At 38.1% G+C, this 14,873-nt stretch overlaps 1 protein-coding gene across 1 annotated transcript in view; it reads left to right on the top strand.

Annotated features, from left to right (window-relative positions):
* MYO3A (myosin IIIA) overlaps nt 1–14,873 on the top strand; it is a 267,913-nt gene that overhangs the window by 198,641 nt on the left and 54,399 nt on the right. Inside the window, exons 21-23 of the mRNA XM_025396931.1 lie at nt 4,622–4,775; nt 6,619–6,707; nt 8,895–9,024. Coding sequence (XP_025252716.1) covers nt 4,622–4,775; nt 6,619–6,707; nt 8,895–9,024 — 373 coding nt within the window. The remainder of the gene's footprint in view (nt 1–4,621; nt 4,776–6,618; nt 6,708–8,894; nt 9,025–14,873) is intronic.

The following is a 14,873-nucleotide window of genomic DNA, read 5'->3' as shown; positions in this document are numbered from 1 at the left end:
GGACCAAGAGGACACACAGAAGCAAATGGGAAAGACCAGGGAGCAAACATCAACCTGACACCAAGGATGTTTTCAAGGAAGTCCAGGAGACTTTCCCTTCATTTAACTCTGTCTGATTGCTAGCTTCACAAATCTTCAGCAGCATCATAACAACTGATGCTGTAAGGAAGCCTCTGAGTCCAAAACATGTCATGTTTCTTATTATCTAGTTTCAAAACAATAATACTCCTAATAATGGTTGATAGACATTAAGTATGTAGTATGTGCTAAGCATGTATCTACTTTATTTCTCCTAAAATCTGTCCTCTTAAGTAAATACATAATCAAAGAAATGCAAATACAACAATAGGCTACCATTTCCCCCATCAAAAATAGATTTTAAAAATATATATATTTTGAGACAGAGTTTCACGCTTGTTGCCCAGGCTGGAGTGCAATGAATGGCATGATCTCGCCTCACTGCAACCTCCAACTCCTGGGTTCAAGTGATTCTCTTGCCTCAGCCTCCCAAGTAGCTGGGATTACAGGTATGAACCACTACATCCAGCTAATTTTGTATTTTTAGTAGAGATGGAGTTTCTCCATGTTGGTCAGGCTGGTCTTGAACTCCTGAGCTCAGGTGATCTGCCCGCCTCAGCCTCCCAAAGGATTAAAAATATTTCAATGAAAATATTCATTGCTTGTGAGGATGCAGCAAGTTAGAAGTGTTTATGATTACAGTGCAGTTTCTGCAAGCTTTCAAAAAATCAATCTACAGCCAGGAGCAGTGGCTCATGCCTGTCATCCCAGCACTTTGGGAGGCCAAGGTTGGGGTGCAGTGGGGGATTCATTTGAGGTCAGGAGTTTGAGACCAGCCTGGCCAACATGGCAAAACCCGACTTTACTAAAAATACAAAAATTAGCCAGGCATGGCAGTGCACGCTTATAATCCCAGCTACTCTAGAGGCCGAGGCAGGAGAATCACTTGAACCTAGGAGGCAGAGGTTGCAGTGAGCTGAGATCATGCTGCCACACACCAGCCTGGGCAACAGACTGTCTTTAAAAAAAAAAAAAATCAATCTACAAACACGTTTCAGAAGCCTGTAAAATGTTCATACCATGTGATCATCTACTAAGTTTTAAGATGTAATAGAAAATACAGAAAAGCCTGATGTACAAAAAGGTACCCCAGAGCGTGGTAGAGTGCATGGAGAGTGACCAGTTAAGGAAGGAAAATTGCTGAATTAGGAAAATGAAGGAAGGTCTCTCTGAGGAGGTGAGACCCAAATGATGAAAGTGAACCTTCATTGTATTACTCATCTGTGCTGAGTAATCTGTACTTAAATTTGCACCTGATTTATAAGCCTTGTGGACGCTTGCAGCCTCTCTCAGCCCATGGTGACCACCCTTCCATGCTGCTGTGCAAGTCTGAGGGCTCAATGTAGTCATCTTGAATCTCTCCTGGAATGGCCCTTTGGCCCTAAATATTTAAGTTTGTTGTTTAGGCCGTAGCTGGAGAGGTGCACCTTTTATGGGCTTTCCTGCCATTGTGCCGCTTCATGACTCAGACTCAAAATTCAATGAAAAACAAGGGAGAGGTTGGGCACAGTGTCTTATGCCTGTAATCCCAGCACTTTGGGAGCCTGAGGCAGATGGATCACTTGAGGTCAGGAGTTCAAGACCAGCCTGGCCAATATGGTGAAACCCCGTCTCTACTAAAAATAAAAGAATTAGCTGGACATGGTGGCAGATGCCTGTAATCCCAGCTACTCGGGAGGCTGAGGCAGGTAGAATTACTTGAACCCAGGAGGTGGAAGTTGCAATGAGCTAAGATAGTGCCACTGCATTCCAGCCTGCATGACAGAGCAAGACTCTGTCTCAAAAAAATAAGAAGAAGAAGAAGAAGAAGAAAAACAAGGGACAACTTTACCCAGGTGTGGGATTTCCTAAGATTTCCTAACATCTAAATCTTCTGATTTTCCTGAAGAAAATAGATATATAATCACCTATTTTCAAAAGGGAACTCAGACAGTCTGAAGAGAGTAGGAATTATATTGACTAAACACTTCAGCTTTAACACAGTTAATAACTCTGCTCACCTTCTGCTTTAAATGTATATTTGTTTGTTTGTTTGTTTTTTGTTTTTTTGTTTTCTGAGACGAAGTCTCACTCTGTAGCCCAGGCTGGAGTGCAGTGGCGCGATCTCAGCTCACTGCAACCTCCGCCTCCCGGGTTCACGCCATTCTCCTGCCTCAGCCTCCTGAGTAGCTGGGGCTCCAGGCACCCGCCACCACACCTGGCTAACGTTTTGTATTTTTAGTAGAGACAGGGTTTCCATGTGTTAGCCAGGATGGTCTCGATCTCCTGACTTCATGATCCGCCCACCTAAGCCTCCCAAAGTGCTGGGATTACAGGCATGAGCCACCGTGCTGGTCCCTAAATATATTTTTAATGTACAGGGCAGAGCAGAGGACTTTCTGAAGAAATAGGAGCTTTGTTTCTCCACATATGCTTGAAAACAACTAAGCATTTTGTGATCATAACTGCTATATAATACATAATTATTTTAGGCATTATAATGTTGCTAAAAGTATTTTATAAATTCTGAGTAATAGCGTTTTTTTCTGCCTTGGTTTGCCTGAAGTTCCTAATACTAACAAGTGTCTTGAAGGGGAGCCCATTGTTTTCCACGCCACTCATCTCTGCTCTGTGTGACCCGCCACAGAAACAATCAGTGGATTTTGACACAGGCAAATAGAAATGACAAATGCATTAGTTTAGACTTTAACCTCGTGTACTTTCTATATAAAACAGACAAAAGTTGTTTTGAACTTTGCAGTTGCCATTTAAACTATAATATGCTGTGAGCATGATGTGTCTAACAGTAAAATAATTCTAGGTCTACTCACTTCTCCCAAGGTTACCTTCAAATACAAAAGCTGTGAAACTTCAAGTCATCGTTTTCATTTTCATATACTGGATAAGCTAAATGCCTTTTAGGTTCTCCACCTTTTAGACCATCTATTCGTCTCATTTTTGTGAATTAGATTTCACTTTATTTAAAAATATACATTTATTTTTCCTGGTGACACCTTTGAAATGAAATTTCAGCTTCATAAGGCCCCTACCATAGTGATTAAAAGCTCTAGCTTATCAAAATGTCCACTGGCTACATTGCAGATGTTCCCAGAAATTTTTCTTTCTCTTTACTATTGTAGTACATTATACATCGTAATTATCCATCATATGTTACCTTGCATTATTACTCGAATTATATTTGAACTCTGTGGAGGGCCAGGAGCTCGTTTTAAACTTCTCTGTCACCCACTATAGTGCCTTCGGTATTCAATGAATTAAAGCATATATTAAAATAACAATGAAAATGGTCTGTAATTTAAACATGGGAATGTCACAGAGTGTTCCACCCGCGTCAGTGATTGATTCATACACTTACCAGGAATGGTTGCTTATCGTCTGAGAAGCGGTGACTCCCCCACATGCAAGCATGGCTGCATGTCATAGTTCAGAGGTCACGCATGTACTCTCTCTGACAGACTTCAGCACTGGGCTGGGGACAGTGTGAAGATAGAGTCATAGAAGCCGACTGGGCACAAGCCTTCATGTCCCTTTTGTAAAGTAGATCATGGGTACCTATGCTGTGCTGGTACCTTACCCCTACAGTAATTATCTGTGGTTCATTGTTTCTCTTATACACATCTTATATTACACTATACTCAACAGCAAATTATTATTAATATGCCATATGTTATTACTTTGTAAAATGGGGTTTGTTACCCCCATTTAATAGATTAGAAAATAGATGTTTATAGAGTAAGGAAATTCCAAAGGATTTTGTGGCTAGTCAAGTGGCAGAGCCCAGAGATGAAACTATGTGTCTTTGGTACTCAATCCACTGGTTGTTTCTATAACCCTCTGCTGTCTGCTGGAATTATGATTGAAAAGTTATATACATGTGCTTGAGAGATTCAGTGGGGGAAGTATACCTCTAAGATGTATCTAGTTAAATATTCTGTAAAGTCTGGAACATAATTTTGTTACTTCTCATTAACAACATATTTTCCTACATCTTGAAAACTTAGGATGTCCATAATTCTAGTATGGAGACTAGAGCTTCTGTTATTACTACCCTGAGTATAATCAGTTCTGACTTTAAGGAACAAGCAGCTCTGTGGAGAGAAAAATAAAATGATACTCTCAGTTTAAGAGCAAGTTCAGGCTGGGCACGGTGGCTGATGCCTGTAATCCCAGCACTTTGGGAGGTCGAGGCGGGTGGATCACTTGAGGTCAGGAGTTTGAGACCAGCCTGGCCATCATGGTGAAACCCCATCTCTACTAAAAACACAAAAATTAGCCGGGCGTAGTGGTGCGCACCTGTAATCCCAGCTACTCAGGAAGCTGAGGCAGGAGAATTGCTTGAACATGGGAGGCAGAGGTTGCAGTGAGCCTAGATCATGCCAATACACTCTAGCCTGGATGACAGAGCGAGACTCCGTTAAAAAAAAAAAAAAAAAGCAACGTCAAAGGGAGCAATTTATTTTAATATGTGTAAAGTAAAATTTTAGGTAATTACTATCAAGCTATATATTATTCACAGTTTTAAGTAGTTTTGTCTTTGTTATAGAATGAATACCTAAATGAAGATGTGGATGCTAGAGTTATTGAATATGAGGATAACCGGCCCCTTTTAGATATGTTTCTGCAAAAGCCAATGGGTTTACTTTCCCTACTTGATGAAGAAAGTAGATTTCCCAAGGCCACTGACCAGACTCTTGTAGGTGAGTTTTCAGTCCAGTGTGTCTGCATGGTTTTATGAATAGAGTCATGTCATTCTGAATGATATTTTTAAATGGCTTTAAATTATCTGGGAGAAAATAGCTGTCGTAAAGCCTGCATATTTGACTTTAAAGAAGAGCCTTTGGATTTAATACCTGGACCAGTGCATGTTTATGATAGGGTAAAATATTTAGTGATAAATTAAGCAAGTTTAAATATTGGACTTCTGCTTATTTTATGGTGAAGTTCAACCATAGAATCACAGGTTATAAATGACCTTAGAAATTTTCCAGCCCAAAATTAGAAATTAGTGAGCAGGGCAGAAGGATAGCTCTGGAATTGAAAAGAGATAGTTAACAGGTAGGAAATAAATTAATCTGTGATGTTCTGTTCTATTCATTTATTTAATAGAGGCAAATCGCTTCAAATACTTAATAACCTCTAAGTTACCATACATTAATAAATGTTCATGATAATCCTAAGTCATCACAGTAAGATTAAATCTATTTTTTGTGTCTGAGAAGGCAGAGATGTGTATAATACATTTTAAAAGATCACCATTCAAGCTGGTTAAAATGAAAGTGTCTTACTCCTTAAATTAAAAAAAAAAAAACAAAAAAAAAAACTTTAGATTCTTCAGATATCTGAAAAAAAAATGTTTAAACGCAGAACATTGTATTCCCTGATTATAAGAGGTATTTATTCTGTATGAGAAATACTTGCAGAAAATGTGGATTCACATCTTTCTGTCATTTACTTTGGGTGACATGCAGAGCCTCTTTCTTACCATTAGGTCTGTGATGTCTCTTCTTTCTGACTCACTGATTGGCTTAAATCTCTCCTTGAATTGGACAATACTAGATGGAAAATAAATTGACCCCAAAGTGGTGGGAAAAATCATTTCACAGCAGTCACTTGATTTTTAGATCAAATGATCCTTCTAGAACAAGTTCTCTGAAGGTGGTAAAATTGTTATAGAAATTTAGCTGCCTTTAAGATCATGTTTTATTTCTCATGTAATCAATAATAATTTACAGCTCTATAAGTAGAAAAGAGAGCAAAAACACTAGATTTTTAGGCTCATGGCTTGACATCACACTGTGTTTTACAAACCTCTTTGGTCAGTCTCAAGTAGTTCACTTGCTCTGTACCAGTGGTTCTCAAAATGTGGTCTCCCGTCCAGGAGCATCAGCATCACCTGAGAACTTGTTAGAAATGTGAATTCTTGGATCCCACCCCAAACCTACTGAGTCAGAAACTCTGCGGTTGGGGCCCAGCAACCTGTGTTATAACAAACCCTCGGCCGGGCGCAGTGGCCCACACTTGTAATCCCAGCACTTTGGGAGGCTGACGCAGGTGGATCACCTGAGGTCAGGAGTTTGAGACCAGCCTGGCCAACATGGCAAAAGCCTGTCTCTACTTTAAAAATACAAAAAATTAGCCAGGCCTGGTGGTGGGCGCCTGTAATCCCAGCTACTTGGGAGGCTGAGGCAGGAGAATCGCTTGAACCCAGGTGGCAGAGGTTGCAGTGAGCCGAGATCGCACCATTGCACTCCAGCCTGGGCAACAAGAGCGAAACTGCCTCTCAAAAAATAAAAACCCTCGAGGTGACTCTGATGCATGACATGGCATGAGGACTGATGCCCTAAATCATAATGTAATGGTAGAAATTAATGATCTTGAGTTTACTTTACCATATATAATTCTATTCCAAATCTGCATATATTAGCTATGTAAAATTTTCTTTGTTCGCTGCATATTGTCCTTTTTATGGTAAATGATTCTCACAGTATCTTTTGAGAATCTCATACATGCTTGATATATGAGTTCAGTATTTTTCTACAGAAAAATTTGAAGGTAACCTGAAATCACAGTACTTCTGGAGACCCAAAAGATTGGAACTTAGTTTTGGAATTCACCATTATGCAGGAAAGGTAAGAACTCTTAAGAATTATGACTGGGTTTCTCTTTAGCCGTTTAATGAATAATAGGATGGACATAAAAATTATGGCCCAAAATGTTTATAGGTAATAATAATGTCATAGCTGTCTGTTTCCACTCCCACTGGCCCTAATTATGCCCTCTGATGTCCTGTGATTGATCCTGTCCTTTGCCAGCCACTCACTATGGAGGCCACACCCACTCCAGGGCGCGCGCTGCTGGCATCTATGCTGAAGAGGTTAAAAGAAAAGTCTTTCTCTTAGTTTAAGAATCATAACGTTATAGTTTTTCTAGAGGAATTGTTTTTCAGTAACTAAGAAAAAACAAGAAAGAAAAGACACAAAACTGAAAGAATCCTTGGGTGAGATTAGCTAGCAATAGTTACCTATTTGTGTCCTTCTTTTAACAATGCCTGAGGACCTTTGGTATAAACTGCCCTTTTCAGACTTTAGATGATTCTCTCTCTACTGTACTCTTTGTCCCTCCTCCCTTTCAAGAAGAGAAGGTGCCAGGCTAGAGATACAGTCAGATAACTGAGCTAAGCCAGATGGATGGATTACAATACAGTTAGAGGAGGAAATGTCTCTACATTGACAGAAACACATTTCCACACCAGAACGAACCTCAGTTATGTTGTCCTAGACCCAGAGGATGCTCTCTTTCCTTCCTTCTGCAGAGAATGACAGGTCATTCCTTCACAATGATGTCATAAATATGGGAGGACAAAGAGGACATTCAGATCAAGAAAGAATGTATCAAATGAGAAATACATAAAAATAAAATTACACAGAACTTAAAGCATTCTAGTCTGCTTGGCAACCTCCATATGTCTGTCAACATCCCACAGACTTTCATCATTTTTAAAGTATACCTTAAATCATTAGTTTATAGCCTAATGATTCTTAGCATATCATTTTCCAAATAAAGCCTGTTTTAAACATCCATTAAGAATTGCGTGAACCTGTAGTCCCAGCTACTTGGGAGGCTGAGACCAGAGAATTGCTTGAACCCAGGAGGTGAAGGTTGCAGTGAGCCAAGATCGCACCACTGCACTCCAGTCTGGGCAACAGAGTGAGACTATGTCTCAAATAAAAAAAAAAATTGCCTATGATCATTTTATCTAGTTGTTTTTAACAATTAGATTTTAACAATCTATTAGTCTGCTCGGGCTGCCATAACAAAAATATCACAGGCTGCATGACTTAAACAACAGACATTTTTTTTTTTTTGACAGTTTTGGAGGCTGACAGATCAAGGTGCTCTGAGAAGGGTTAGCATCTGGGAGGCCTCTCTTCCTGGCTTGAAGATGGCTACCTTCTCAAGGTGTCCCCACATGGCCTTTGCTATGTGAGTGTAGGGAGTGGGGAGAGATATCCCTGGTTCCTCTTCCCGCTCTTATAAGAACACAAGTCTTATTGGTGTAGGGTCTTACTCTTACACCCTATTTATCATTAATTACCTCCATAAAGGCCCTGTCTCCAAATATAGTCACAGTGAAAGTTTACATCTTCAGCATCTGAATTTTGGAAGAACACAATTTGACCCGTAACAAATACTATATTGGATCATTCCACAAAAATCTTTGGATTACATTGATCTTGAAAAAGTCATAAAATTGGCCAGGCATGGTGGCTCATGTCTGTAATCCTAGCACTTTGGGAGGCCAAGGTGGGAGGATCACTGGAGCTCAGGAGTTCAAGACCACCCTTGGTAACATAGCAAAACCTCATCTCTAAACCTTTTTTTAAAGTAATAGCATTATTTAGAAGTGCCAAAAACACAAAAAGCCACAGTGTATTTAAATCACACTACTACTGAGATAAAAATCTATCATGGCCAATTCAATACCAGTGGACCAGTATCATAGAAATAGGAATGCTTTTGTGGCTCAATATGCTTCCTTTATGCTGCTCCATCCCTCCAAATAGAAAAAAGAAACATACCAAATTCCCAACATAATAAATGAGAGGATTCCAACCTCTTTGGTCGTTTCAACCCAAATAAAATCAGTGAGACACAGATTATAAGGGGCTACCTTAGTAAATGCTTGTATGCCTGTTGCTGAACATAGAGTAAGCTCATAATGAGTATCTGTTGATAATGATGATGATGATGGTGAGGAGGAGGTGGAGGATGACAATGACATTGATTGTGATAATTATAGCATACTGTATCAACAGGTCCTCTATAATGCAAGTGGATTCTTAGCCAAAAACAGAGACACTCTTCCAACTGATATTGTGCTACTTTTGAGGTCATCCGACAACAGTGTAATTAGGCAACTAGTCAACCACCCTCTGACCAAAACAGGTAAGGCAATTTTCCTTGCCTGTAAGTTTTCTCAAGCCCAATCAAATAGTTTCTATCTCTGTGCTTTTCACGAATTTCATCCTTAATTTTTCATGTGAGTTTGTTTTTGGCTCACTAAATATTAATTTGTTAATATCCTCTGCCCCAGATCATCTGAAGAAAATATAAAAATGAATATAAATAAGCTAGTTTTTCGTTAAAGGTAAGTGTTTGCAGCACTCACCATAGTAGTGCTATTCTAGCTACTCACTACAAGAGTATACTGACCTCCAGAGTTCAGAATTACCTGCGCAAATCAGGAGTGGGCAGCTTTTGGATGATTCTTTGAGGTTCCAAAAGTTTGGTGGGCTCTCTTATTGATTAAAACTGGGCGTGTCTTTGTTCCACCCAACCATAATACATCCTTGCATTTGCTGTAAGTAGAAAAAATATAGTTTGGGTTGTTTTTCTTTACTGGAGTTTAAAGTTGTTCTCTGCATTTCTTGTTTCATAATTTTATTGAAGTATAACTGAAATACAAGAAACAGCACATATTTAAACAGCAAAATTTGATGAGTTTTTGACATATATAAGCACCTGTAAAACTATCACCATGATTAATAGTGAACATACTCATCACTCACAAATGAGGTTTCTTCATGACCCTTTATAATCCTTTCCTCCACTCCTTCCTGTTCTATCACCATTTGTTGAAGAGATTGTTCTTTCCCCATTGAATTGCTTTGACACTCCTTGAAAACTCAGTTGACTAATGAATAGGTCTATTTCTGGACTCTTTATTGTGTGTCATTGATATTTATCTATCTTTAGGCTAATGCACACTTCTGACTAGTGTAACTTTCTATAAAGTCCTGAAATCAGGCAGTACAAGTTAGCCTGACTTTGTTCTTATTCAGGCTTGTTTAGGTAATTATAATTTGTTTGCTTTTCCATATACGTTTTAGAATGAGCTTCTCAATTTCTACCAAAAATCCTAGTTGGATTTTGATTGGAATGCACTGAAATTATAGATCAATAATGGGAGATTTGGTATCTTCCCAATATTAAATCTTCCAATCGGCACAGTCTAGCTCTCCATTTATTTAAATCTCCCTTAATTTCTTTCAGCAATATTTTGTAGTTTTCAGTGTACAAGTTTTGCACTTTGTCAAATTATCTGCTAGTGTATCACATTTTTATGTGATTATAAATGGTAATTTTTAACTGAAATTCTGGTTTTTGCCAGTATATGAAATCTAATTGATTTTTGTATATTGATTTTTTGCCCTGCAACCTTCCTAAGCTCATTTATCAGAGTAGCTTTTTTTGTTAATTCCAAAGGATTTTCTTCACAGATGATCATGTCATATTGGAAAAGAAAGGGTTTTGCCTGTTCTTTTCCAATATGTTTCCTTTTGACTTCTTTTTTCTTGGTTGTACTGGCTAGAATCACCAATGCAGTCTCCAGTGTTGAACACAGGATAGGTTGCAAGAGTAAACATTCTTGCCTTTTTCCTGATCTTGGCGAAAGAGTAGTTAGTCTTTTAGTCTTTCACCACGGAGTATAATGTTAACTGTAGATTTTTTCATAGATGCCCTTTATCGGGGAGAAGTTACTTTACTTTTTTTTTTAATTCCTAATTTCCTGAGTGATTTTTGTTGTTGGTGGTGGTGGTGGTGGTTGTTGTTTTTGTTGTTGTTTGTTTTTAGTTTTTTGTTTTTTGTTTGGAGACAGAGTCTCACACTGTTGCCCAGGCTAGAGTGCAGTGGCACAATCTCGGCTCACTGCAACATCCACCTCCCAAGTTCAAGCGATTCCCCTACTGCAGCCTCCCAAGTAGCTAGGATTACAGGCATGCACCACCACGCCCAGCTAATTTTTGTATTTTTAGTAGAGATGGGGTTTCACCATGTTGGCCAAACTGGTATTGAGCCCCTGACCTCAGGTGATCCACCTGCCTCAGCCTCCCAAAGTGCTTGGATTACAGGTGTGAGCCACTGCACCTGGCCAATTTCCTGATTTTTCTTTTAGCAGGCATGCATACTGTATTTTGTTAAATGCTTTTTCCACATCTATTGAATAGATTACCCTTATATTTTGTTTTTTTTTTAATTGACAGCTAAAATTGTGTTTACTGTATACAAATGACATTTGGAAGTATATGTACATTATAGAATAATGAAATCCAGATAATTAACATATATATTACTGTATATAATTATTTGTGGTGAGAACACTTAAAATCTACTATCTTAGCAATTTTCAAGTATATAATACATTGCTATGAACTTATTTATCCTATCTAGCTGACACTTTCTATCCTTTGACCAACATCTCCCCAACCCACCTCCTCCCACTGCAACCACCCCAACTGCTAGTAACCGCTATTCCACTCTCTAGCTCTATGAAATCAATTTTTTTAGATTCCACAAATTCCATCCAGTATTTGTCTTTTTGTGACTGACTAATTTCACTTATAGTGTCCTTCAGGTTCAACCATGTTTAATAGTATTCGTGTGTGTGTGTGCGTGTGTGTGTGTGTATGTGTGTGTAGACACCACATTTTCTTTATCCAATCATCCATTGATGGACAACTAGGTTGATCATATCTTGGCTATTATGAACAATGCTGCATCTGTTAGATGGTGAGTGACTGATCTTTTAATCATTCCTGGGAAAAACCTCAAATGGTCATGATGCATGGTACTTTTTATATATTGCTGAAATCAGTTTACAAACATGTTTTAAGAATGTTTGCATCTATGTTTTTGAGGAATATTGCACTACAGTTTTCTTATGCTTTATTTTGTGATTTTGGAATCACAGTAATGCTGGCCTCATAGAATAAATTGAGTAGTATTGCCTTTCCTTCGATTTTCAGGAATAGTAGAATGAGTATTATTTCTTCCTAAGTTGCCTTGTGGAATTCACCAGTGAAGCCAACGGGGCCTGAAGGATGTTTTGTGAGATTTTCAACTACAAATTCAATTTGTTTAATAAACATAAAGCTGTTTGAGTTATCTAATTTTTGAGTGAGTTTTAGTAGATTGTGTCTTTTAAGAAATTTATTTAATCTACATAGTCAAATTTATTGACACTGTTGATTATAACATTTTCTTACTATCCTTTTAATATCTGTAGATCCTGAAGTTATGTCAGCTCTCTCATAAGTGACACTGGTAATTTGTGTCTTCTCTCATTTTATTCTTGATATATTTCCTAGACATGTATTAATTTTATTAATCTTCTCAAATGGTTTCATTGATTTTTTTTTATTGGTTTTGTTTCTATTTCATTCTCTTTTTCTTTCTCATTTATCTTTGTTGTTTTCTTTTTCTGCTCACTTTGTGTCTTATTTTGTTTCCTTTTTTTAATTTCTAAGGTAAAACTTAGATCATTGATTTAAGAAGACATTCTTCTGGTATCAGCACTTATATGGGTTATTTATAAGAGTTTATAAGGTTTCCAAATATGGTGAGATTTTCCAAATATTATTTATGGGCTTCTAATTTAACTTCATAGTGTTCAGAGAGCATACTTTGTATTATTTAATCCATTTAACTCCACCCGACCATAATACATCCTTGCATTTGCTGTAAGTTTTAAGAGATACGTTTTAAGACCCATAATATTATGTCTTATTTTATTTTCATTTGCACTTGAAAATACTGTTTATTCTGCTGGTTGTTGGATGAAATGTTCTGTAAATGTCAATTAGGTCTGCTTTATTGAGAGTATTGGTTACGTCTTCTGTATTCTTACTGTTTTTCTCTCTCCTGGTGCTATCAATTACTGAGAGAGGGATTTTTAAATATTTGACTATAGCCGTCGATTTGCCTCTCTTTTTTTTCAGTTTTTGCTCATGTATTCTTAAGCTATATTATTAGGTACATAAACATTTAAAATTGTTATGTCTTCCTGATGGATAGACTCCTTTGTTATTATGTAATGACCCTTTTCATCCTTGGCAGCATTGTTTGTTCTGAAATCTACTTTGCCTGATATTAATGTAGAGGCTCCAGCTTTCTTATGATTAGTGAGTGAATGGCATATCTTTTTCCGTACTCTTAATTTCAACTTATTTTTTTCTTTATATTCAAAGTAGGGTTTTTCTAAACAGCACATAGTTGGGTCTTGTTTTTTTTAATCCAGTCTGACAATCTCTGCCTTTCAATTGAGATGATTGGACGATTTACATTTAATGTGATTAATGATGTGGTTGGATTTGACTCTTATCATCTTGCCACTTGTTTTCTATTGGTTATATCGGCTCTTTTCCCAGGCTTTACCTGAGTTCCCTCACTCCCTGCATTTCAGGCTGACACCTCTCCGGGCAGAAAGCTGGCACAATCAAAGGGCTCACCCCATTTGTCTTCCCTCTCTTAGGGATCAGCGTCCTTACACTGCTTGATGCACAATGTTTGAAACCTGTTTTCCATTTTGTATGTCTTTTTAGTTGTTTGGGGAAGGTTAATTTAGCCTGTTACTTTATCTGACCCAGAAGCAAAAGTCATTACTTTTGACTTTAACAATTGCCATCCCTTTCCATATACACCAACAGCATCTATGCATCTAACTCCATGTTTTTCACCCTATAAAATATGTAGCCAGGTTCTAAATACTATGTTGTGTTGGCTATCAGCAGAACAGTGTCTGGGTGGCCAGGGAGAAGAGAAAACTTAATAGTCAAGTATGTTTCAATAAACTCAGAACCTCAGAGATAGCAAAGACATATGGATTTTATATTCACCCAGATGTGCAAACATGTAATAATAATCATAGACAACTTTGTTATCTGTTATGTGCTAGGCACCGTGCTAAGCACCTTCGATTACTCCTAATGACAACACAATAAGGAGGTAATACTTTTTACAAATAAGACATTAAGGCTTGAAAGTGTTGAGCAGCTTTCCCAAGGTTTCCCAATGGAAAATGTTAGAATTAGAGTTATTCAGTTCTATATTATGCTGTCTTCAAGATTCTAAAATAACCATGGCCTTTAGTATATATGACTTCACATATGACCTATAGTTCAGCCATTTTTAGGGGAAAGTGCACCACAGTTCCTTGCAGCTCGCGTTTTTAGTTGGGTTTATCACAAGCTTGTTCGTTAGGTGAACCATAAAAACCAAAATGGACACATTTTCTGAAATTAAAGTCTATGCTAATTTTAGTTGCCATTGATCTACATAAATAAATTTAAGCAAAATTCCTGAAACTGCCATTCTAAAGATCATCTGTTGCTGTCTCTGTCCACTCTGCTGTAGTCAGTAAGTTTCACATTTGAAAAGTGAACAGGGCAGTGTGCAGGGCAAGCCTAGCATGGAAACTGTTGCACACACCCGTCTCAGCCCCTCCCCTAGAGTTCGGAGGGAGAGGAGGAGGCAGAGCAGATGCACTGCCAGGCACATCCTCAACATGATTCCTTCCTGCACCATCTTAGGCCAGCCTTTTGCAACCATAAAGAATGGGAAAGATTTGCCAAAAACATTCAGCCTCTATTTATCACCTAAAAGAAGGAGAGAGACAAGAAATGATCATTCTGAATTGGTACTGCATTTTGAAGATATTTTGCCCATTACTATTAGGATAATAAACTCTTGGATTGTGGGTTGGTTGGTTCCTTGTGCCTGGTGGGGGTGAGAAAGCTGTGAAAGTGAATTGCATTTCAGGGGCCTTCCATGTGCCAGACATATTATCGCATTTCATCAAAACTCTGTGAGGTAATCACCATTATTCCCATTTTATGGATTCTGGGTGCAGATCAGAGACTAAGTAAATGACCCAAAGGCAACACAGTTTAAGTACTGTACCTGAGATTCAAAGCCAAGTCTTTCTGGCTTCTCGGGCCATAATTTTTTCACTGCTT

Source organism: Theropithecus gelada, chromosome 9, assembly GCF_003255815.1.
Source record: "Theropithecus gelada isolate Dixy chromosome 9, Tgel_1.0, whole genome shotgun sequence".
NCBI lineage: Eukaryota > Metazoa > Chordata > Mammalia > Primates > Cercopithecidae > Theropithecus > Theropithecus gelada.
The sequence above is the reverse complement of the archived record's forward strand: the minus strand, read 5'-3'. Positions and strand labels throughout refer to the sequence as shown.